A 24,282-nucleotide genomic window follows, 5' to 3' on the forward strand; every position below is an offset into this window, starting at 1 on the left:
TGTAGTGTCAGTGTAAACTTGACGATAGTTCTTCTGCCAATGTCGCTGCTATTTATCATTTAGACAGAGAAAACGTTTGTTTTTCAGTCATATAAGTGAGTCGACTTTATTTTCAGCCATTTGCTAAATCCTCAATATAGCTGCAAGTATTTAAGATGGGTCTGCTGTCTTCAGGACTTCTGGTTTTATAGAAACGAGGATGAATCCATTGTGGTGAGTGACTTTTATTGAGCTTAATTAGTAAATTGAGGGTTTTGCAGATTGTTGTTCTGCCTCTTCAAGTCCAAAATTGATAGCAGCAGACTATTCATTCTATTTTGCATCTTTCTATTTACAGCATGTTGTGTTGTTATGTACTGCATAATGTTTTTTGCAGGGGGAGATTGATGATTGCTATGATCTGATGACACAATGACTGGTTTTCGGACCTGCATGTTTACATTGCTGCTGATATATCTGACACCATGTAAAGGTACTTTTTGTATGCATATAGGAAAATCAATGGTAACCTCCATTCTTACTGTCATCATAATATAATTACCTACTATTTTGTTGCACTCATACTCCTGGTTTTGTCAATAAACTTAAAGAGGACGATGGCTATATTTGTTTAAACTATTTATCTAAAATGAGCTGAAAGAACACAATTTTTTAGGGTTTTTTTGGGGGGGGACAACTTAATTGTTTTATGTTCAAGCCACTTAAATTTGTAAAAGCTCATAAATTAACTTAAAGTTAAAAAATAATAAATAAATGTAACAAATAATAAATAAAAAATGCAGGGTTCCACGCAATTCATTCATGTTGTCTGAAAACAAATCGATTAAGTTAACAAATTTAAGAGGATTGAACATAAAATAATTAAGTTTAAGTCCCAAACAATTCTCAAGAATTGTGTTGTTTCAGTTCATTTTAGATAAGTAGTTTGAGCAAGAAGCAAAATAAAAAATTGAGTGTGGGTCAGTGTCCACAACAAATTAAATGTACAAATATGACTTTATATACTGTACACAGAAGTCAAATAAAGGCAAGTAATGAGCATCATATTTCAGATATCCCTGATTATGGATCATGGATTTACTTTAAAAAAATGATGTCTGCAAAATTGTTGCAAATTGTGTTGAATTTAAACAAACAAATAAAATGTTGTAATGTTCAACTTAATTTGTTTGTTTAAATTTAGCCCAAATAAATAGTTTACAAGCACTTAACTTAAAAAAAATGAGTAAATCCAAGGAATCATCTTTGAATAATTTATTTTCAGTGTACATTTAGTGTTGAGGAGAAAACTTTGCGCACTGCATTTTTCAGGGCCATTTTTTCATATTCATAAGGATAATATACAATCACCTTATCTGTGCTATCTTTTATGTCAACTACTTAACACATTATTGAAATGATAATACTTTAAACTTGACCAAAAATAGCTAATTGTTAAAAATATATATTGCAATAAAGAGTAATTATGTCAAATGATCATTATTTTACTACCAATAAGCTACCAATTATCATGACAAAGATAAATTATACAAAACGAACAACTACAACTGACTTATCACATCCTTAAAAAGGAAATCTTGGCAGAAGATGATTAAATAACTCAAAAACTAATTTTTTTTTGTTTAATAAAAAGTAATGCCAAACATCATCATTCAGCATAATGTATTTTTTGTTAAAATTAGAACAACAGACCTGTACTTAGTAAATGATATAAAATATCTGAAAGAATAAGTGAAAATGCTCAATTTTTATTACATTTTAAACAATAAGGAATATAAAGTTTGATGAAGGATGGTGTCAAAAAAAATGTAAAATGAGAATTAATTAGTCTTTCGGGGTTGCAGTGAGACGTTTAAAAAGCCTTAGCATGTCATTAAATATTCTAAGTATGCATGACAAGGTTTCGGGTATGCAAGTTGTGTCACACTTACACTGAGTCACATTTTAAATGGTGTCTTCTGGAAATCATGGGAAAAACATGACTGTCATTATTTATTAAATAAAAACTTCATTTAAAGCTGTATTAAGCTTTTCTCATTCTGATGCTTGAAACCCCTTTATTGTCTTTGACCAATTGAGTTGAATTGAACTGAATTGAATATTTAAACAAATGCTACAATGCCATTATGTTTTGTTTTGTTTTTTCATTTACAGCAACACTTTCTCCTCCCAAGATCCTGAATGTAGGATTGTTGGATTTTAAAGCTACAGTTGAATGGCTTCCAGGACAAGGAAATCCTCCTGGAACCAGATATACGTTGGAGTTCATACATGCCCAAAACATGTAACCAGACTTTAAAACACTTTTTAAAGAAGTATTTCATGCTGCACCTATTATCCAGACCTGTGTCAGACTACAGTGTCACTTCTCAGACATTCCACGAGTTTAGATTGAACATGTTTATTCAACAAAAAGAGCCCTGACCTAAAACACTGATCCAGCAAAATCAGTTCTTTTGGTGCAGCATGTTGGTGGAGTTAAGAAAACTAATTGTTACTTAAAGGGTTAAATCAATCAAGAATGAAATTCAGTCATTAATTATTCGCACTTATGTTATTTCAATCCCTGGCACCTTCATTTATCTTCAGAACACAGATTAAGATATTTTAGATGAAATCCGAGAGCTCCCTCATCATCCATAGACAAGCAATGGTTTCAAAGTCCAGAAAAAAACATTGCCAAAACATTTCGTGTGGCTTCATGTTTCCATCCAAAGATGGAAATTAAACTTTTAAGCCAAACTGGAATATTGCATAAAAACACTTGCGAATAAAGCAGCGTTTCCATTTATTAGGTACACCTGCCGAACTGCTCGTTAACGCAAATTTCTAATCGGCCAATCACATGGCAGCAACTCAATGCATTTAGGCATGTAGATCTGCTGAAGTTCAAACCGAGCATCAGAATGGGGAAGACAGGTGATTTAAGTGACCTTGAATGTGGCATGGTTGGTTTTTCAGAAAGTGCTGATCTACTGGGATTTTCACGCACAACCATCTTTAATGTTTACAGTGAATGGTCCGAAAAAGAGAAAATATTCAGTGAGTGGCAGTTCTGTGGGCGTAAATGCCTTGTTGATGCCAGAGGTCAGAGGAGAATGGCCAAACTGGCTCCAGCTAATAGGAAGGCAACAGTAACTCAAATAACCAACCGAGGTACGCAGAAGAGCATCTCTGAACGCACAACACATTCAACCTTGAGGCAGATGGGCTACAGCAGCAGAAACCACACTGGGTGCCACTCCTGTCAGCTAAGAACAGGAAACTGAGGCTACAATCCGGACAGGCTCACTAAAACTTTACAATAGAAGATTGGAAAAACGTTGCCTGGTCTGATGAGTCTCGATTTCTGCTGCAGCATTAGGATGGTAGGGTCAGAATTTGGTATCAACAACATGAAAGCATAAATCCATCTTGCCTTGTATCAATGGTCCAGGCTGCTGGTGGTGGTGTAATGGTGTGGGGGATATTTTCTTGGCACACTTTGGGCCCATTGGTACCAATTGTGAATCGTATCAACGCCACAGCCTACCTGAGTATTGTTGCTGACCATGTCTATCTCATTATGCCCACAGTGTACCATCATCTGATGGCTACTTTCAGCAGGATAATGCGCCATGTCATAAAGCGTGAATCATATCAGACTGTTTTCTTGAACATGACAATGAGTTCACTGTACTCAAATGGCCTCCACAGTCACCAGATCTCAATCCAAAAGAGCACCTTTGGGATGTGGTGGAACTGGAGTTTCACATCAAAGATGTGCAGCCGACAAATCTGCAGCGACTACATGATGCTATCATGTCAATAAGGATCAAAATCTTTCAGGAATATTTCCAGTACCTTGTTGAATCTATGCCATTAAGGATTAAGGCAGTTCTGAAGGCAAACAGGGGTCCAATCCGGTACTAGTAAGGTGTACCTAATAAAGTGTCCAATGAGTGTATGTCTTCCATGTTAGGTGAGGGTGCAAGTTTGTTACTATAGTAACAGTTACTACATCACTCATATGATTATAGTTGAACCACTGAAGTATGAGAAAGTTTTGGTTCCTTTTCTGGACTTTGAACATCCCTAAAACATTGAAGTCTAAGGAAGGAGAGAGATCTCAGATTTCATCTAAAACATTTTAATTTGTGTTCTGAAGATGAACTGAGGTCTCAGGAGTTGTGAAAGACAAGAAGTAATGACAGAATTATGTGTTATGGGCTAACCTTCTACTGTGTGCTCATAATGGCATTTGCAATTTTTCTGATAGGTCTGGAGGAAAGTGGATTGGGTCTCCAAACTGTACTGACATAGACGTCCTGAAATGCGACCTGAACTTTGACAAGCCACCTTTTGACCTCCATTGGAATTATTTTTTGAGAGTCAAGGCAACATTTAAAGGGACAAGCTCAAACTGGACAACTACAACAAGCTCTTTCCAGCCATATGGAGACAGTAAGTTCTTATGTATTATAGGAGGCTATTAAAATTAGGGCCAGCTTCACCAAACAAGACATTCTCCTTAAAATAAGGGATCAGAAGGGGTCTTTTTTTATTGCAATGACTTTTTAAAAAGAACTGAATAGTTCAGATGTATTCATTCATTCATTTTCTTTTCGGCTTAGTCCCTTTATTAATCAGGGGTCGCCACAGCGGAATGAACCACCAACTTATCCAGCATATGTTTACGCAGAGGATGCCCTTCCAGCCACAACCCATCACTGGGAAACAATGAGTTCAGAGGCAAAAGCCTCTAAATGCCATCTGAAATGTTCTTCTAAAATGAGGATTTACATTTTTCTGAGAGTTCTGGGTGTAGTTACAGTGATTTCACTTTTTTTTTTTTAGAAATAATAGGTTGTATTCATTGCCTTTATAGTGAAGTAACTGAATATATATCATAAATATATATAAAATGCTAATCTTAGAAAAAACATTCAGATGACATTTTTGCATCCGAATTTTTAGTTGCATTTTTGCTTTGGTGAGCTGTTTGAACAGCCAAAAACTTAGTTTAGGCCTGATTTTATATACGAAATGTCATCATTTTAAGGATACCAGGCCCTAAATTATGTCAGAACGTTTTTTTGGGTTAACTATGCCTTTAACAGTTCTAAAAGTTTTTAGTAACGAGAAGAAATTGTAAATATCTAAAGAATCTTTGGTGGAATAAAATAGTTCCATGGATGTTAAAGTTTCTTTCTGGAACCATCAATGCCAGAAAAAACGTAGGAATGCAATTAGCATGAAAGTGGAGATCAGCAAATAAAAAAGATATACAAATAAAAGAACACAGACACAGCAAGATCATTTCCATAATAGCCAATCTAGAGTAATTTCACCTTTATAGAGATTAATAGGTTGTATTGATTGCCTTTACAATGAAATAACTGAACATTAACATATAGAGGCTGAGAATATGCTAATCTAAGAAGAACATTTCAGACAGCACTTTTTGAATCTGAACTCTTTGACTTTTATTAGTTGCTTATTGCTTTGGTGAGCTGTTTTGAATTGCTAAAAAGGTTTAGATTAGGCCTGATTTTATTCGAAATCATTTCAAGAATACCAGGCCCTAAATTAGGTCAGAACTTTTTTGGGGGGTGAACTATCCCTTTAACAGTTCTTAAAATTGTTTTTTGTAACGAGAAGAAAATTGTAAAAATCTAAAGAATCTTTTGTGGAATAAAATAGTTCCATGAGGGTGACGCAATAGGTAGTGCTGTCGCCTCACAGCAAGAAGTTCGCTGGTTCGAGCCCCGGCTGGGTCAGTTGCATTCTGTGTGGAGTTTACATGTTCTCCCTGCGTTTGCGTGGGTTTCCTCTGGGTGCTCCAGTTTCCCCCACAGTCCAAAGACATGTGGTTCAGGTGAATTGGGTGGGCTAAATTATTCGTAGTGTATGTGTGTGAATGAGTGTGTATGGATGTTTCCCAGAGATGGGTTGCAGCTGGAAGGGCATCCGCTGTGTAAAACCTGTGCTGGATAAGTTGGCGGTTTGGTGACCCTGGATTAATAAAGGGACTAAGCCGAAAAGAAAATGAATGAATGAATAGTTCCATGGATGATAAAGTTTCTTTTTGGAATTATCAAGGGCAGAAATACGTTAGGAATGCAATTAGCATGAAAGTGGAGTCCTATAAAAGGTCAGCAATGATGATATACACATAAAAGAACACAGACACAGCAAGATCATTTCCATAATAGCTAGAGTAATTTCACTTTTATAGAGATTAATAGGTTGTATTGATTGCCAATGAAATAACTGAACATTAACATATAGAGGCTGAGAATATGCTCATCTAAGAAGAACATTTCAGACAGCACTTTTTGAATCTGAACTCTTTGGTTGCTTTTTGCTTTGATGAGCTGTTTCGAACTGCCAAAAACTCAAAACCAACTTAGTTTAGCCCTGATTTTATTCAAATGACATTTCAAGAGTACAAGGGCCATAAATGATGTCAGAACTTTTATTTTTGTTGGTGAACTATTCCTTTAACTGTTTTTTGTAACCAGAAGAAAATTGTAAAATTCTAAAGAATCTTTTGTGGAATAAAATAATTCTATGGATGTTACAGTTCCTTTCTGGAACCATCAATGCCAAAACATATTTGGAATGCAATTAGCATAAAAGGGGAGTCCTATAAAAGGTCAGCACTTAATTCAATGACAATATACACACACACACACACACACACACACAAAAACCAAACACAGACAGAGCAAGATCATTTCCATAATAGCCAATCTATTTCATATCTGTACGAAATCATGACAGATGTAATGTAATGTATATTTATATAGCGCATGTACCTATCATTAGGCCCACACGGAATCTGCGTGCACAGAATTCCGCAGATTTTACACCAAATTTTGCAGATTTTTAGCCCATCATTAATTCTGTTTATTTACTTGAGTAAATGTTTGTAAATTTATATTTATTCAGTTCAGTATTTATATTAATTACAGTAATATTATTGACTAATATGTGCAATGTACAGTAATATTTTCTGTCTTTTAGTAGAGATATTATATGAGAGACTTGCTTTGTTTACCAAATAAAGTGAATCTAATTGGATTTGCATTTTAAACATTAAATAAAATTTAAAATATATTATTTTTAATTTTATATATTAAGGTTTTACTCACAAAATAATTCAGCAGAATCCGCAGATTTTTACCAAAATTCTTCGCAGAAATAGCAAAAAACGTCCGCAGAATCCGCCTGGCCCTACCTATCATGTATGGCCATACACCCAAAACGTTTCTCAATCATGAGGGGGAGGGGGAGGGGTCTCTCTACTCCACTCCACCACTAGTGTGCAGCATCCACCTGGATGATACAATGGCAGCCACAGGACAACAGCGCCAGTGCACTCACCACACACCAGCTATTGGTGGAGTGGAGAGACAGTGATAGAGCCAATTCGGTGGATGGGGATGATTGGGCCGATGAAGAGAATTTGGCCAGGACACCAGGGTTGCACCCTTACTCTTTAAGAGAAGTGGGATGTTTTGATGACCACAGAGAGTCAGGATCTCGGTTTAACGTCTCACTGACACTATAGTGTCCCCTTCACTACACTGGGGCATTAGGACTCACACAGTCCGCAGGTTGAGCACAACTAACAGCAACCTAGTTTTCCCATGTGGTCTCCCATCCAAGTATTAACCAGGCTCAGCCCTGCTTAGCTTCAGTGAGTAACCAGTCTTGGGCTGCAGGGTGATATGGCTGTCACCAAGATGACAAAAGAGGGTTTGTGAAACACATTCATATAGAAAAACGATGTCTCCCAACATTTCCGTTGCGATGTTTGAAGTGTGTTTCTGTAGTGATGCGAATCTGTGTTTGTGTGTGTTGTGAAATTGTTGAAGATGTTTTCTTAATCTGTTCGCGTTTTTTCTGTTTTCATGCACGTTTGAGCTCGCTCAGCCACCGTAAGCTTGCTCTTGTGCAGGCTGTTGACAAACAGTGTCGTTTTGTTCTTAAATTTTGAAATGGTTGTGTTTGGATTTTAATGCAGCTCGTCTGAGTCCTCCAGATGTAGAGATCTCAACACACCAAACATCCATTCAAATCAATTTTAGTCATTGGCTGGAATCAAATCCATGGACTAAAACAATGGACTACCTGCTTTCTCTTTTCGAGAACAGTCCTGCAGGGGAATCTAAGGTAATAACCTACGCAGAATCTTCATCATTGATATTACAGCCAAAATTTAACAAAATCTTCACACTTTAGAATGGATTGCTTAGTTAAAAATGGACAAATGTTGCTTAAATGTTCTTTTCTTTATTTAGTTTGTAGCTCTGATATCAACCTCAAAATCCCCCTATGTTTTCCACGATGTGCCGTCTGGTAAGAACTATTGCGTCAGTGTTTCCGCCAGTCATCATCAGGCCTCAAAGAACAACAACTTCAACACCACCAAATGCATCTTTCTGTTAGGTATAATGGATATATTTAATTAATTACATTACGCATTAAATACATCCAAATGGACATTGTAAATAATAGGTTACAGGAGACTTCAAGTGATTTCTGCATTTCTTTTAAACTTCATAATAATCAAAGAATCCTCTAAAAAGTATAATTTCCTTAAACATATTAAATAATGTTGATGATAATAGTAATAAATGTTTTTCGAGCAGCAAATACTGAAGTAATGACGCTGAAAATCCTGCATTTTGAATTACATTTTGAAAGTATATTTACATAGAAGATCAAAACAGTTTACCATATTTCTGTTTTAACTAAATTATGATCTGATAAATTCAGTCTTGTAAGTCAATAAATTTGACTTTAATCTTACTAAACATGTAGTATATGTATGTGGTAACGCATCTATATCCTTGTTTTTTTTTCAGATTCTCCTAGAAGTGTTGTGCTAATAGTTGGCATTGTGGCTGTGCTGTTGATTATGTTTTTAGCTGGGATTGTTTTGTTTTTTGTTTGTTCTAATCACATTAAGCCCAACATCAAGAAACTACGTGTTCCATCAGCCTTGGTATGTACTTGAATTCGGAACTTAATAGATCAAAAATTGTTTAATACTTTTATACCAACATGATCTCAAAACAAATCGTAACTTTTTGATTTAGTGGCTAATTCGTATGATATCTTATTTTTACAATTTAGTAGTTTGCTTATCCCCCGATGACAGTTGGGTTTAGGGGTGAGGCTTAGTTCCATGGCTCCTTACAAATATAGTACATTGTCATGTGACTGAACTCATACAAACTCATACGAATTAGCCACTTTTAAGAGTTCACACTTACCTGATGATTGATTAAAAGATTGTTCGGCATGCTGTCCCAGGAGAGAGCCGTGAGCTAATGAGATCCTCGAGCCCTGGGCTCCCTCCCGTTTGCAGGGCGAGAGGGGAGATTGAGCTCAGATAGATCTCGATGAACTCCTCCCCGGCTTATTTCTAGCTAATGACAGATAGAGGATGGCAGAGTAGAGATGTTCGCTAATTTGGTTTGTTCGATGCATGTTTTTTTTAAATGAGGGAGGAAACCGGAGAACCTGGGAAAACCAATGCGAGCACAGGGAGAACGAGCAAACTCTGCACAGAAATGTCAATTGAATTTGTAGGGACTTTAACCGGAGACATTCTTGCTGTGAGGCAACAGTGCTAATCACTGGGCCGCCGTGTCGACCATCTGGAAAGGAGGGGCGAGTAGGGGGAGGGATTCTTCAAGATATTGTGATATGAAAACTCTGGTTATTTAGAGTGAGTTAGAAATCATCTGATTGGAGAATCAATCGTGGCTGATGTGGGACTAGCTGAGAACAATCATAAGCACGTGATCCTGTTTAAATTAGTCTATAAATAAACTTCACAAACTGACAAAACGTAAAATAGTTAGGTTTCCTTTTGAGATCAGGCATATACATAGATTTATTATCTAAGATCTTAGATTATTATCTATGTATACCCCAATTTGGACGGGCAGATCACCCAAAAAATGAAATTTTCTCATTTTCTCACACTGGTTTAGTGGTTCTAAATGTTGACGAATTTCTTCTGTTGAACAGAAAACAAGATATTTTGAAGAATGTTGGATAAAAACATTTACATCCACAGTAGGGACAAAAATACCATGGGAGTCAAAGATTTATTTTTTCTAACATTCTTCAGTTTATATCTTTCTTTGTGTTCAACAGAAGAAACTCAAACTTTTTTGAAACAAGTAGAGGATGAGTACAAGATGGCAGATTTGTTTCTCAGAATTGGCCCATGTTTTAAAAAATCTTCTTGATCTACTTAAGAAAGTGATCTACTTGAAACCAAAGCATTAAAAGAACACAAACTCAACATTTTGTAAACCCATAACAACACTTGTGTTTCACTTTAGGGTGAAAGATTTCCCTACAGATTTCTCAACATGATCAAATTATTCATGCAGATTTGCAGTGTAGAAATACTTAACAATATTAACAAATATATCACTCACTAAGTATGTTTGAACACCAATAATCAGATTTTAATATGATTAAGACAATACTCTGATTAGGAGTCCATGTACACAGCGATTATTTTTATTAATCTGATTAAGGTCACAATGGAACTACACAGAAATCCGATTAAGACATGTGGAGTATGTCGATTTTAGTCACATTATATAAGTGCACTGCAGACATGTAAACACAGCAGTCAAACTATTACTGTCGTGTAGGATTTTCACTGTGTTTTGCGACAGGATTTCATACACACACAGCTGTTTGACACTAGTCTCTGCACCTATTGAGTCAGCAAAGGACTACACGCACACCCAAAAATGCGGAAGTTTTTTTTCCCCCCATACAACATGCGGTAACAAATCCCATTAAAACTACACTCTTCCAGCAGTACCTGACATACAATATCTCGTTTGTCACGGGGGGTAATTTGATTACTGATGTCCATGTAAACGTAGTCAATGTTAGTTAATGCAATAGGATCTTACTGTAAAATGTTACCGAACAAATAAATGCAATTCATTGTACAGGTTACCTATCGTTTATAATAACACAATGCTTCTTCATCCTTTGCAGCTCAACGTTTCAAAACCTTGTAGGGTCCTACCACTAATCCCTGAGGCATTCCAAACAATTTACCAAACACTGACCTGGCCAAAAACATACATGAACCCAGAGGATCGAGATTTGGCTTCAGACAATGACTCTAAACATGAATACCTTGAGAGGGGAAATTTTGCAGTTAACTCTTATTCCATCAGCAATATTAACCTGCCAGAGGAGGCCAAGACATCAAATCAGTACACACTTGCTACTGATATGGAACAGAGCGATGGAAGTGGATTATCTGAAATGAATAAAGACAATGTGCATTCAGGTTCCTCAGAATGTTGCAGTTCACAACATTCAAGATCATCTGAGAAGCTACAAATGAGTATTATGGATATGCATAAGAATAACGAGAGGGGAATCTGTTTTCTGGAGGAAACTCTATCCTGTGCTTCTAGCATTAACTATCAAAGAGAACTGCCAGATGAGGAGAAAGAGAACGAGGAGGATATGGACCAAGAGGACCACGATTCTGCATCAGAAGATGACTTTAAAGATGAATACATTCAGAGGGCATGTTTTACAATAGGCCCCGATTTTACTCTTAGCCCCTCAGAGGAGGCTGAGACGTCATATCCATACACAACTGCTACTGATTTGGAACAGAGCGATGGAAGTGGATTATCTGAAATAAATGTTGACGATATGCATTCAGAATCTTGTACTTCAAAACAATCGAGATCATCAGAAAAGCTACAAACAAGTATTATGGATACACTTAAGAAATATGAGAAGGACATCTATTTTCCAGAGGAAACTCTATCTTGTTCTTCTAGTGATAATTATGAAAGAGAACTGCCATATGAAGGGAAAGAGGATGAGGAGGAAATGAATGTATTGTTGCCTGAAAATGTCTTAGAAGGTGGCTATGAACCAAGACATAATAAAAAAGTATGAAGTATAAGGTAAAGATTTAAATAAAGGACAAACTTACAAATCACCAAGGCCTTTAAAGAGAATCTACGTATTCCAAACCTTCTTTGAAAAGGGGAGTCTAAAACCAAACCCAAGCAAAAAAATGTATCTTATTTCCTTCTGAGCAACCAAAGTAGGCATGAAAAGGAGAATAAGACTTGAGCAGTCACTGACAAAGAATCAAAACACTTGGTTATATACACCAGGAGAGAACGGTTCATTAACATCCCCATTGGTCTCAGGGGTAGTCATGACAAAAATGTGAACTTCAAGGACTCTCAGAACTTTTGGACCTTCCAGAAATCAAACAGAAACAAAATGAACTCTGAACCTAAACATTGCCTGTTAATGGCCACTTTGTCATTAACTACTCAGCTTTAGGTTGAGGTATACTCTTCAAAATAATAGGTCTTCATTGGAATATATGGTTTTATGGGGAAGCTGAAACAACGTTATTTTGAGTTTCTTGGGCAAACCCAAATGGTTTTTATCATCGCTGTGAAAACTGCTTTTTGTAGCCTTTGTTTTTTATAGCATGTACAGTACACGTGTGCCTAATTAACATAGTGACTGCACATTCTTTACAATGTCACTGATGCTGCAGCTTGTCAAATGATTGACCATCTGGGGTGTGTTTTCCGAAAACCATCTTTAGCTAACTATGGTCGCACATTGCGTTGTTACCAACATAGTTCGTTGATTAGGCGTTTGTCAAATCCATCATTTCAACGAACATTCGTAAACTGTGTCGCAAACTTGTACACTTGCAACTACACCTCTAAAGCTGTAGTTAGAAGCATAGTTTCTGGCTGTGTTCTATTCCCAGTTATACCCCCTATACCCAATTCCTTTTGAACATTCCAACTTCACTGAAAAATTTTACAAACAAATTGAGTAATGTTAAATAAATAGTTTACAACCACTTAACTTAAAAAAAAAATTGTAAAACCAAGGAATAATCTTTTTATCAGTGTTGGAATGATTAAATAAAAAGCATTAAAGTCATTTCTCTAATGTGTAATTTGCTTTCAAAGTATTTTTACAATTCAGTTTTGGCGATCTTCATATTGTCAATTGCGTTCCCTTCACAGTGCACTTTGAAAACATTAAATGCCTTTTTGAACGCAGCCGTGTCTCAGGTGACCAATTAATTAAAAGCAGAATTTATGTTACCTCTCCAAAGATTGTGAAAACAAAAATATATAGCATACATTAATGGTTTTGACTTATAGTAGGTTATTTATTAAGAAATGTATCAGTACCGTTTATGACATGGGCCTGTTGGTTAGAACATTTCTGCAGTGGTCTGAATGTCTCAAATTGTAAAGGTAGACTTTTAAAAAAAACAAACAAACAATATTCTACTTAATAATAATAATATTAATCATAAATTTATAATAATAATTATTATGAAGTTTTAGTTATTATGAAGTTTTAGTATGAAGATTTTTTTTATAAATTGCCTACTGTAAATTACAACTATTAGCCTAACGATTTATATGAGATTAGAATATGTGTTACTAAGTGGTTTTATGTTTTAGAATATGTAATGTTCTCAATAATATTTGTAAAGAAAACATTGGCCCATATGTGACGTTTACATATATTCAAATTAATATAGAAAACGAGTGCACGTTTTTACCAAAACTAATATTGGATTTTTTTTTAAATGCGTGTGCGTAAATCAATAGAATTTGCACAAACAAAATTATGGGTTTTTTCTCTAAAATAGTTGTTACTCCACCCCACTTAGTTTGAGTGGGCGTTTTACATTATAACTAAATGTGGTTCAAACGATGGATCTGCGACAGAGAAACTATGGGTTTTGGAAAACACTCCTCACTTCATCGTTCTTTTCCCAAACAATGCATCGTACTATGATAGCTCAGCCGCGAGTTACGTCGTTGTTTGGGAAACGCACCCCTGGTCAACTAATGGTCATTCAGACTCCTGGTGCTACATGAAGCAATTTATAATGCAGTGCATCATTTCAGAATTCTCTGTTGAGTGTCATATGAAATGGGCAGCACGGTGGCACAGTGGGTAGCATGATTGCCTCAAAGCAAGAAGGTCGCTGATTCAAGCCCTGGCTGGGTCAGTTGCCATTTTTGTGAGGAGTTTGCATGTTCTCCCCGTGTGAACAGGTGAATTAAATAAAACTAAACTGTCCGTGAGAGTGTATGGATATTTCCAAGTACTGGGTTTCAGCTGAAAGAGCATCTGCTGTGTAAAACATATGCTGGATAAGTTGGCGGTTCATTCCGCTGTGTTAATAAAGGGACGAAGCCAAAAAGAAAATCAATGAATGTCATACGAAATGTACAACTGTTGTGTATGTGTATATACATTTACATGAAGTGGAGTAACTTCTGAGATCGCTATAGTAAAATAAAATGTTAATTAGGCTTTTTTTTATTGTTTAATGGACAGCAGCTACATTTAAAATATTTTCTCAGATTTTTTTTAAGCCGTAAAAGATGGTAAATGGTGGTTACACCAAAAACAAGTTTTATTTATGTGATTGAAATTATTAACAGTAAAATATTATTTGGAAAAAGTATCCTTACAAGTTTTCCTTTGTCCTCCTGGAATTGTAAACTGCGAGATTCATTACAGTATTTGTAAAAGGAATGTTTTGAAATCTATAGTTGATATTAGATACAGGTACACTAACACAAATGATACGAGCAATCATATATCTTTGACGAAGTTTTATTATGTCAGTTTTACTTTCATGTTGTCTCCCTCCAAATCAATGTGTTTATGTGTCTTCTGTAAATGTTTCATAAGGTGCTGCATTATATAATCAAATCTGTAATATTATTAACATATTGGGGTACACTTCTGTCTTTATATATGACAACTATTGAAGGCTTGAGAGTGGGAACGTTTTGTTTACATAAAGGGCACTGACTGTAATGCTTAATAATGCTTTATTAAATGTTTAGGCCCTTTTTATTATAGTTAAAAAAGATGAACCCCTCCAGTAAAAGACTGTGAAATACAATAATAAATGCTATGAATTTATTTTTGTTTTTAAAGTTGCAAATAAATACTGAAAAATATAAATATGCAATAATGTGGCTATGAAGTACAAACATTTGATTTCTTTCTATTTACAAATCGGAGTGATTTTAAAGATTACATGCCAACTGCCATTCAAGAAACCTCTTTTTCTGTCAGTCTCCCCCAAAAAGAGAAGAGAAAAACCCTTTCCTTCCTTCTTCCCCACGGAGACGCAGTGACTTGGTGGTGCGAGTGCCTCTTTGAAAGCCTGTCCGTTCCTTGTTGTTTTCCTTTTCCTTCTCTTGCTGTTGGAGTTGTACCTGTTGACAGATCACCAAACGCATGTCCTCCTAAAACAGAAAATTTTTAGTCATTAAAAATAAAACAAGAGCTATTCTTCATAAGGTAAATCATACATATTTATAAATAAACAAAACATGCACTGCATACTATAGAGCAGGGGTGTCAAACAGCCCTGCTCGGTTTAGTTCCAACTCTGCTCCAACACACTTAAGCTGCGGTCACACTAGAGTTTGAGCATGCAAAATCCCTGTTGTACGGCACTGCAAAAAGGGGCGGGATTAAACAACATGATTAGTTTTAAAAAAGCGAGCGATTGGTCCATGTTTTAAATTTCTGCACAAAGAGGTCATATTTTGATCCTCGATTGGTCTCACGCCGTCAAGTGATGCAATTTCGCAGGTCAGAAATCACCAAGCTTGAGCTTTGCAATGCAGTGAACTGCGAAAGTTGACGCACAAACATGTGTTTCCGGTCTGACGCATTTGCGTGCGTATGAATGGAAGTCTATGGGGAGAAAAGTCCAGTGTGACCGCAGCTTTACCTGTAAGTTTCAAACAAGCCTAAAGCACTCAGTTAGTTTGATTAGGTGTGTTTAATTAGGGTTGGAACTAAACTGGGCAGAGTTTGACAACTGTGCATTAGAGGGTTGCCAACCCAAAATTCTGTCATTAATTTCTTGTCTTTCCAAACACCTCAGACCTCGGTTCATCTCCAGAAGACGAATTGAAATGTTTTAAATGAAATCTAAGAGCTAGTGGTGGGCAAAGCAAGGCTTCATGAAACACTGAAACAGTCGAAGCAAATGTGTCAAAGTTTTGAAATGTTTCGAAACCCCACTCTACAGAGACACCAAGTGGTCATTTTTTCATGTAATCCACAGGAACAGCTACAGAAAAGAATGTTAAGCAAACTGAGGTTTCGTATTAAACACCACATTGTAGTGTTGAAGCTTCAGATGATTTAGTGGAGTGGTGAGAGTTTCTGACTAGCATGCAGAGATAATGGGTTTGAATCCAGGGTGATGCAGCTATAGATGGTGGGTTTGAAATGCTCTGTTCTTGTTGCGTGTTTTGTTTTAACATTGGTCTGACATCCGAATGAACACTTTGTGAATAAATATGTCTTGTTTTGGTCATAAAACAGGGTTGTTGCTAGATCAGATATGGTTGCGGACGGAAGTTAACGATAATTCTTTATATTATTAATGAAATTTCCCATTTATTGTATTTTATTAACATCTACCCCAATCCTACACCCTACCATCAGTGTACTGTGAAAAATATTAAATATTGTTATAAAGTGTCACAAAAATCATGCCATATTGATGACATATCCGCAGCTGTATCCTATTTGGACTACACCAGTACACTACATAAAACAGTAACTTTATAAAATACATAAATTTGGATAATAATAATTTGCCGCACAGTAACTATGTGCACATGCACAGTCCACTAGGCTACATACGACAGAGATTTACTCTGACCCTGTCAGTCAAATGCAGATTCTCGAAACGCTTATATGTACATTCTGATGTGATTGATGCTTTGAATCGCTTTAGTCACGTGATCTGTGCGTTTCGAATCACCTTAGTCAGGTGACCTGGGTGTTTTGGATCATGCTTCAGTGCATAGTGTTGAGATCCCGAAGCGAAAGCATTTCGTAACGGTGTCGAAACATCAGTTTCATGTCAGCCATCCCTACTAAAAGCTCTCTGACCCTCCATAGACAGCAATGTTCTTGAAAGGAACCAAACCCTGGCAAAGCAGCAGCCCTCCAGAAACTGAGTTTGACACCTGTGCTACAGATAAACTATGACTTGTAACAATAAAGTATTTGTGTGTCCTTTACAGTTTGTTCTTGCAAGAACTGAAAGGATCCCAAGACAAACCTCTGAGTTACCCCAGGCAAAAAAAATCCCACAAATAAATATAAGTTACCAACCTGCCAAGACTCAACTTCCTGAGACAGTGCCACCTTGTGCCTGATGGTGTTCAGAAGCTGCTGGTTGAGAGCGTCACGCTCTTGCCTGGCCAAGATCATTTCCTCTTCCAAGGCTCTGTAGGTGAGAGGGAAGAAAAACATTGTGTTGGACAAAACAAAAGCCGTCAAGACTTCAATACAAAATCTCCTCCATTCATATCTCAGCTTATCACTTTATCTCTGGCATTAGGTACAACAAAGAGAACAAAAAAAGCTTTTTGATTCAGTTCTTACTTGTAAGTAGGTTTACCGGGACTGTTACGAAACAGCTTTACCTCCTCCCTCAGCCCTTCTAATTCAGTTTCTCTGGACTGTAGCTGACAAAAACAACAAACGAAACATTTCAAATGTAAGATAAAGACGTCAGTCAGTCATCTGTAGTGACGTCACTGTATTACATAGCTAACCTCTTTCTGTAGCCTCTGAATCTCTTCTTCTTTTTCTCGCAGAATAGAGGAATGAGCCAATATGGTTTCTTTGGCCTGTTGGAGATCAAAATGAAACCCAGTTAGTAAAGATGAAAAGTGTTCTGCCTGATATCAAATGAAAGAGCTGGCTGAAGAGAGAAACAAGGACGTACATGCTTAAAACCCAAATACTGTTGATTTTAAATTTATTTGAATTGTTGTCAAAATGTTCTACAAGCTAAGTGGGTGCATGCACAACCCCCTTTGCACTATGCAGGGGTTGAAAGCTACCTGGCACTGTTGGATCTCACTCTGAAGGGACAAAGGGAAGCTGGTGGCCTCCCCCAGACTGGCCTCTTCTCCCAAGGCTTGAACCCTTTGCTGTAGGGTCCGGTTGACTGTACGCAGCTGAAACACTGTGCTGTGTTCCTGTTCCAGCTGTGAAAGAGCCAGAGACACCCAGACTGAAACTCTCTAAGCGTTGGCGAACTGTGAACAGCATTCAAAGCTGTCTTATACAGCATAGGCTGTGCTTTAGCGTGACTAAAATTAAAGCGTGTCATTGAAAATAGTGTAGAACGATAACAGTAAGATATTCTATATCCAGTGAAATTTTTAAGTGGGTTTAAGATTAGGGTCTTCCTTTAAAAGTATAAAACTTTGCGTAGAAACCTTCCTAACATTCACTAGAATGACATTCATTTATTTATTAATTATTATGGCTGGTATGATGATTTAAAATGGTGCAATTAAGTCAATATTTAGGTGCAGTATGTAAGTTTGACACCCAGTGGTTGAACTAGGTGTTGCACACCTGGTTCAAAACACATGCAAGTGCAGGTTGCCAGATTGACTACACCAACAGGAGTGTGCCTGACTGTCGAGCCTAAAGGCAGATTTAAACCGTGTTCTAAATAAAAGCATGCGACACAAGGAATAATTTCCCTATTAAAAGGCGTTATTTTCCTAACCAACACCTAAAATTTATATTTTAGAAACGGCTTCTATTTCTTGCAGCTAAACAACAGGATAAACTGTCAATGATCACTTCAGGTACACCTCATGTTTATTCAGTGTTAAATGCTAACGATGTGAGTTTAAATGCCATTTTAGATGACATTTATTGCCATACTACTGAAAGCAGCAGCAGATAGTTCACCTCAGACCATGAAAATAAAATAAACCGTTTGAAATTGAACTTATGAACTGTGACTCAGTGCAAGACAACACTTATCAGCGATTCAGCATGTGCATTTATTAATTAAAGAGGTTTAATATGTATTAATTAGATTATAAACATAACCATTTCGTTGAGGTGCAGTAAGTGCACTATTTTGTGCTTCTGAATGGGTGTATTTAAACTTTGGTCATGTTTTGTCTGGTGCAAACAGACAAATTGCTTATCACTGCAAATTTTGTCATGTATTGTGTTGTTAGTACATATGGTTACTATGTTCTGAGTCTGCTACTGTCCACCGGAGGTTGCATTTCGGTCGCGGATGCACACTTTCAGAGCCTTCCTGACTGAATGAATGAAATGTGCTGTTTTCCACCAAGGCAGCCCAGGGTGCTGAAATATAATTGGCTAAACTACCAGTGGGCAGGTTAAACAACCAAAACAAAGACAGCCGTTCCAGCATGTAACAGCTATATTCAAAGGAGAATATCTGACTTCAGCGTTGTTTTCAGATAAACAAGAATGCTCACTTGGCATGTTTCTTAAACATCTGCAAACATATTATGGTATTTTTATGCTTTAGAAGACTCAAAAACTTACATACAGCAACTTCAAGCTAAATATGTTTTCTTAGAGTTTACATACAGCTGCGCACATTCTCCTGTCATTTAGTTTTTATAGATCAACCTTTGCATGGGAAGTTTTTCAAAATTTACAAAACTAATTTTCATATACATATTTTCTAATCTTGACAAAACACACCCAAAATATGTGAAGAAAATAGAACTGAAATACTGTAGAACAGATCTCTCAGAGTCTCAACTGTTATCTGATGAGATCCTAAATTTTGTGATATCATATTTAAAGCATAACTTGTTTTGACATATTTTAAATTCCAAAATATGTTATAATAATCAAATTTTCACTTTATATATGCTTTGTTTTTTTATATAATCTTTAAAGCATTTATGCATTACAACCTTTTAAATGTTAGATGCTAAACAGGGGGGTGACAGTTATCAGGTTAAAACATATATTTTTATGCTCGAATGAAAAGCAGGGTCACTTCTGACCAATTTTATTTGTTCAAACCTTTGAAAGGTATTGTACATTGAAGCAGCTCTAGTGTTTAGTTCTTTTTGGAGGGGAACACTTTTTTTTTGCTTAGCTTCATTTTACAAGTCACCTAAAGTTAACCATTGCCTAATCCATCTCCTAGTCTGGTAGGGGCCCTTCTGGCTAAATTCAATCAAATTAGACCAATAGCGTTAATTGCATAGCATTATCGCTCAAAATATTTAACAATTATTTTGATAATTTTCCTATTTAATGCTTGACCCTTCTGTAGTTACATCCCTAGACCTAAACTGACATGTCTAGGAATTTTGTCAGAATAAAAGTTAAGTTCATAGCCATAAATTTTCATTTCCCATTGGTCTTAACACATGATTTAACAACGGAATGGTCAAACTTTAAATAGAAAAATTATGAAAACTGTTTTTGGAGAGTGAGGTGCTAATGGTCTAACCTGATTCAATGATTTATGCTAAACTAAGCTAAAAGTGCCCTGAGACACTGAGATTGGCTGATTTATAAATAGTAAAACTGCTTAATTATACATGACTAGTAAAATAAGCCTATTTAGCAAAAAAAGATCCTTCAAAGTATTAAACAGACTTCCCAACACTTGTAGATACGATCAAGCCCTGGTGCAGCTTCAAATCACAAAATTCTACAATTCAGTTCTAATAGTAAACACAATGTAATTGAATGCCATTTTTCCCTTATTTTCACTCTAGTTATATCTTTTCTCTGCTCTCATGGCCAAATATTACATTCAGAAACATTCCTCACCTCAGTTTCTTTATCTTTCAGGCTGGTTTGTAGCTCAATCACCCTCTCTCTCAATCCATCCCTCTCCGATCTCAGCCGCTCGTTGTCTTCTTGAGATGACTTCAGTCGCTCATCCATATGAGTGCAACGCTCTTTCAAAACTCGGTTCTGTGATATACAATCAATCGTGAAAAATGAAAATAGTAAATAAACTTTTTGTTGCATTATGTTGATATGAATTGAAGTTGATCATCTCAAAATACCAGTCGATTTGTTATAGAACAACTGCATATCTAAAAATATCGTAACCTCCACACCAACGAATCATAACTTTGTCTTTATTATAGGAATGCTGTGCTTGTAGTTTTTTTGTGTACAAAATGACAATAGGTAAAGTTCTATTTATTTTATAAAATGTATATTTTTAATTTCTTGTATTTGATTTGTTTTATTTGTATATGTTTTCTTAATTTTTTGGAATCTTGTTATAATTTAAATGTTACCCTCTGAATTATAATCTGATCAAATTGTGGGACATTTGAAAATTCACCCGTTTATCTTTATCAAATGAGTCTTGATGCTACTCTGTATGCATCACATATGTTTTGCATGTACATGTCTATACCTCTGCTTGCAGACTGTCCAGCCTAGCAGAGCTTATGGATTTGCTGAAACTTGTGTCTTCCATTTCTTCTCTCAAAGTACGAAGCTCAGTGCGCAAAGTATGCTCTAATGACACTGCCTGGAAAAAGAAAAGAGGAGAGGGGGGTTTCGTCAACCATCATTTCTAAGACAGTTTCTCACATAAAGCAGAAACCCAAACCTGCTGGACTTCATTCCAGAAGGCTATCTAACTGCATCAGTGTTTACATGTCGCTTGACACATTTATCCAATACAACTGAATGCCTCTAGAAAGATGTGCCGGAAGTTAAAAGGTCATGAACAGAAATCCAAATTTCCTTGATTTGTTTTTATATAAAAGGTCTATAAAAACATACTGTAAGTTTTAGAACTCAAAACATCCTGGTTGAATTCACATCAAACTGTACATTTAATAATAATCCTTCACAAACACGAACATTCAAGAATTCTCATCTGGAGTTTTACGTCATTCATCCCTGATCAGTAACCCATTTTCTGAACTGATACCTCTCGATTGGCATAAAAATGTGTAGTGCTACTGATTTGTTATGCTTGCTACGAGTTATTTCTTTTGGAGTTTCATCTGTAGTGCTTCTGATTGTTTCTGCTTGCTGTGAGTTATCATTACTTTTAGAGTTACGTTTGTAGTGCTATAGATTGTTTATGTTTGTTGTGAGGTATCATTTCAGATTAATACCTCATGACATGGCTTGATTATAAAATGCAGGGGAGAAAAAAATGATGGTGATCGTAGCTGTAATCACACTAGTGTCTTAAATTTTCTGACACTGCATGAATTTCCTCTGAAGGAAAGAATTGGTGAACATGTATATCCAACTATCAAAGACCACAGAATTAGGCCTAAGTAGTGATGGCTGCATTTAAAAGACTGCTTCATGAGGCTTTGAAACCTTTATGAATCTTTTGTTTCGAATCAGTGGTTTTGGAGCTTGTTTTAAATGGGCCAGGTCACGTGATTTCTGTAAACGGGGCTTTATTACGTCATTACTGTTTCGAACATTTTAAAAATGCGATGGTTCTCCGCTTGGGGCGATTGGTGTAATTTAAACAATTGTTTCATAGCTTTAAAAAGCTTAGTTTCTCCCATCACTAGGCAAAGGATTATAGAATACTTTTAGAATTTCCCAAATTTGTTTCAGGCATCAAAATAGTGGCTAAAATCCATTGCGGCTATAGTCCCTTTATTAATCAGAGGTCGCCACAGCGGAATGAACCGCCCAAGTCCAGCTTTTATTGAAGTCAGTCTGCCAAAATACCAGGTTGTGGAATAAGCTACATTATTTTGTAACAGTGTGTCTAAACCCCGCCTTCACAGAACATCAAGAACACCTGTTTTTACTTCACCATTTGGCTCCGCCCACCAATTTGTGCTGTGATATATAAATAACAAGAGTGCCTAGCGCATTTATATACAGAATACACTAAAATGTCTGAAGATAACAAGATGTTGTAAAGTGCCAGATTGTGGAAAAACTCTATGCTTTGCCTTCCTTCTGATCTCAACTTTAAAAAAAAAAGGATGAATGAACATTTCATTCCAGATCACATCAGTAAGAACTTGGCCTATTGTTGACTTAATTTTACTGTGGATACATCTTTAAACAAGGCACAATTCAATGATGCTTTTTACAAATACAAAGCTGCCAACTATATTGTGTTTTAACATGCATTCACTATTGGTTTGTCTGTTATTACAGACCAATTGATATGTGCTCAGTATTTAAGAATCAAAATCTCAATGTAATTCTCAGCTCTGTCAATCTATAAAGGATGTAGGCTGTCCAGCACGCATGCACAAGTTTAAATCAGTAGGCACAGATGTCCTTTCCAGAATCTGGGACCTAATCTTAGAAGCAAGGCATCAAACTTTTTTTTATATATATATTTGTAAACTGTTAGCTAATCATACTGCACAAGTAGGGATTTACTTTTATGATTCTACAATCCACCGTCCCTATTCAAATGGTGCAGATGAGGGTGGTCTAAACAGAATAGAAAATAGCTTATTTATGACAAATTATGCTGAAGTAAAAATCTCAATAACATTTCAAGTGGACCTCAGTGAACTGTATGTAATAATTCAAAAGGCTGTTCATGACACATCACTTCAAAGTTTCTGACTGGTCACCTCTGCCAGCTGTTCCACAAGTTTTTGGTTGTGGTTGGACAGCTGAATGAGCTGCTCGCTCTCCTCGCGCCGCCGGTCACGACCCTGAATGTGCTTCTGATCCAACTGCGCACGCAACGCTGAGACGTCAGCCTGGAGTTCTGCTTCCCGCTGACTTGCCTCGAGGTCCCGCACCTCCAGGTGGCGCTGCACCATGTGTTTTTCCTGCTGTATAGCCTGTTGTACACATAAGAACAAACTATGTCTTAATTCACACACTTTAAAGGTGTTCTTTATGCTAAATGTTTATTATGAGGTTCTTGATGGGATTTTTTTTACATCTGCACTGAATGATGTAACAGTAAATGTACAGTTGAAGACAAAATTATTAGCCCTCCTGTAAATTAATAAATATTAATTCTGTAAACTATATCTTAAGTGATGTTTAATGGAGAAAATATTTATTTAACATTTTTTAACCTAAATGTTTTAATAACTAATTTCTAGTAACTTCTTTTGTTGTTGCCATGATGACAGTATGTAATATTTTACTAGTTATTTTGCAAGATGCTATTATTCAGCTTAAAGTGCAATCTAAAGGCTTAACTAAAGTAAGTTAATTAGGTTAACTTGGCAAATTAGGCAAGCCATTGGCCAACAGTGGTTTGTTATGTAGCCAATCAAAAAAAAAAACATTCTTAAGGGGGCTAAAAATATGGTCCAAAATATGGGCAAAAAAATTAAAAATTGCCAAATATAATGCAATTATATTATTTATATATTATAGGAAATGTACTTGTTCTGTAAACATATTATACCAAATATT

At 36.2% G+C, this 24,282-nt stretch overlaps 2 protein-coding genes across 3 annotated transcripts in view; one reads left to right on the plus strand and one right to left on the minus strand.

The window, feature by feature from the left end:
* Nucleotides 1–15,636, plus strand: crfb12 (cytokine receptor family member B12). The gene is made up of 8 exons (XM_056458577.1): nucleotides 1–213; nucleotides 377–472; nucleotides 2,155–2,284; nucleotides 4,259–4,443; nucleotides 8,012–8,160; nucleotides 8,289–8,436; nucleotides 8,856–8,995; nucleotides 11,029–15,636. Exons 2-8 carry the CDS (start codon nucleotides 412–414, stop codon nucleotides 11,956–11,958), a joined length of 1,743 nt encoding a protein of 580 aa, XP_056314552.1. The 5' UTR covers nucleotides 1–213; nucleotides 377–411; the 3' UTR covers nucleotides 11,959–15,636.
* bicdl2 (BICD family like cargo adaptor 2) overlaps nucleotides 14,446–24,282 on the minus strand; it is a 13,959-nt gene continuing 4,122 nt past the window's right edge. The window contains exons 4-11 of one of the 2 annotated variants that reach the window (XM_056458578.1): nucleotides 23,478–23,693; nucleotides 21,311–21,427; nucleotides 20,707–20,853; nucleotides 17,967–18,113; nucleotides 17,676–17,750; nucleotides 17,503–17,585; nucleotides 17,230–17,344; nucleotides 14,451–15,332 (exon numbers count right to left, since the gene is read on the minus strand). In XM_056458578.1, the coding sequence (XP_056314553.1) occupies nucleotides 15,156–15,332; nucleotides 17,230–17,344; nucleotides 17,503–17,585; nucleotides 17,676–17,750; nucleotides 17,967–18,113; nucleotides 20,707–20,853; nucleotides 21,311–21,427; nucleotides 23,478–23,693 (1,077 nt within the window). In that variant the 3' untranslated portion in view covers nucleotides 14,451–15,155. Of the gene's footprint in view, nucleotides 15,333–17,229; nucleotides 17,345–17,502; nucleotides 17,586–17,675; nucleotides 17,751–17,966; nucleotides 18,114–20,706; nucleotides 20,854–21,310; nucleotides 21,428–23,477; nucleotides 23,694–24,282 lie in introns of both variants that reach the window. The other variant, XM_056458579.1, reaches the window with a different exon arrangement.

The sequence above is a fragment of the Danio aesculapii genome, chromosome 5 (genome assembly GCF_903798145.1).
Source record: "Danio aesculapii chromosome 5, fDanAes4.1, whole genome shotgun sequence".
NCBI lineage: Eukaryota > Metazoa > Chordata > Actinopteri > Cypriniformes > Danionidae > Danio > Danio aesculapii.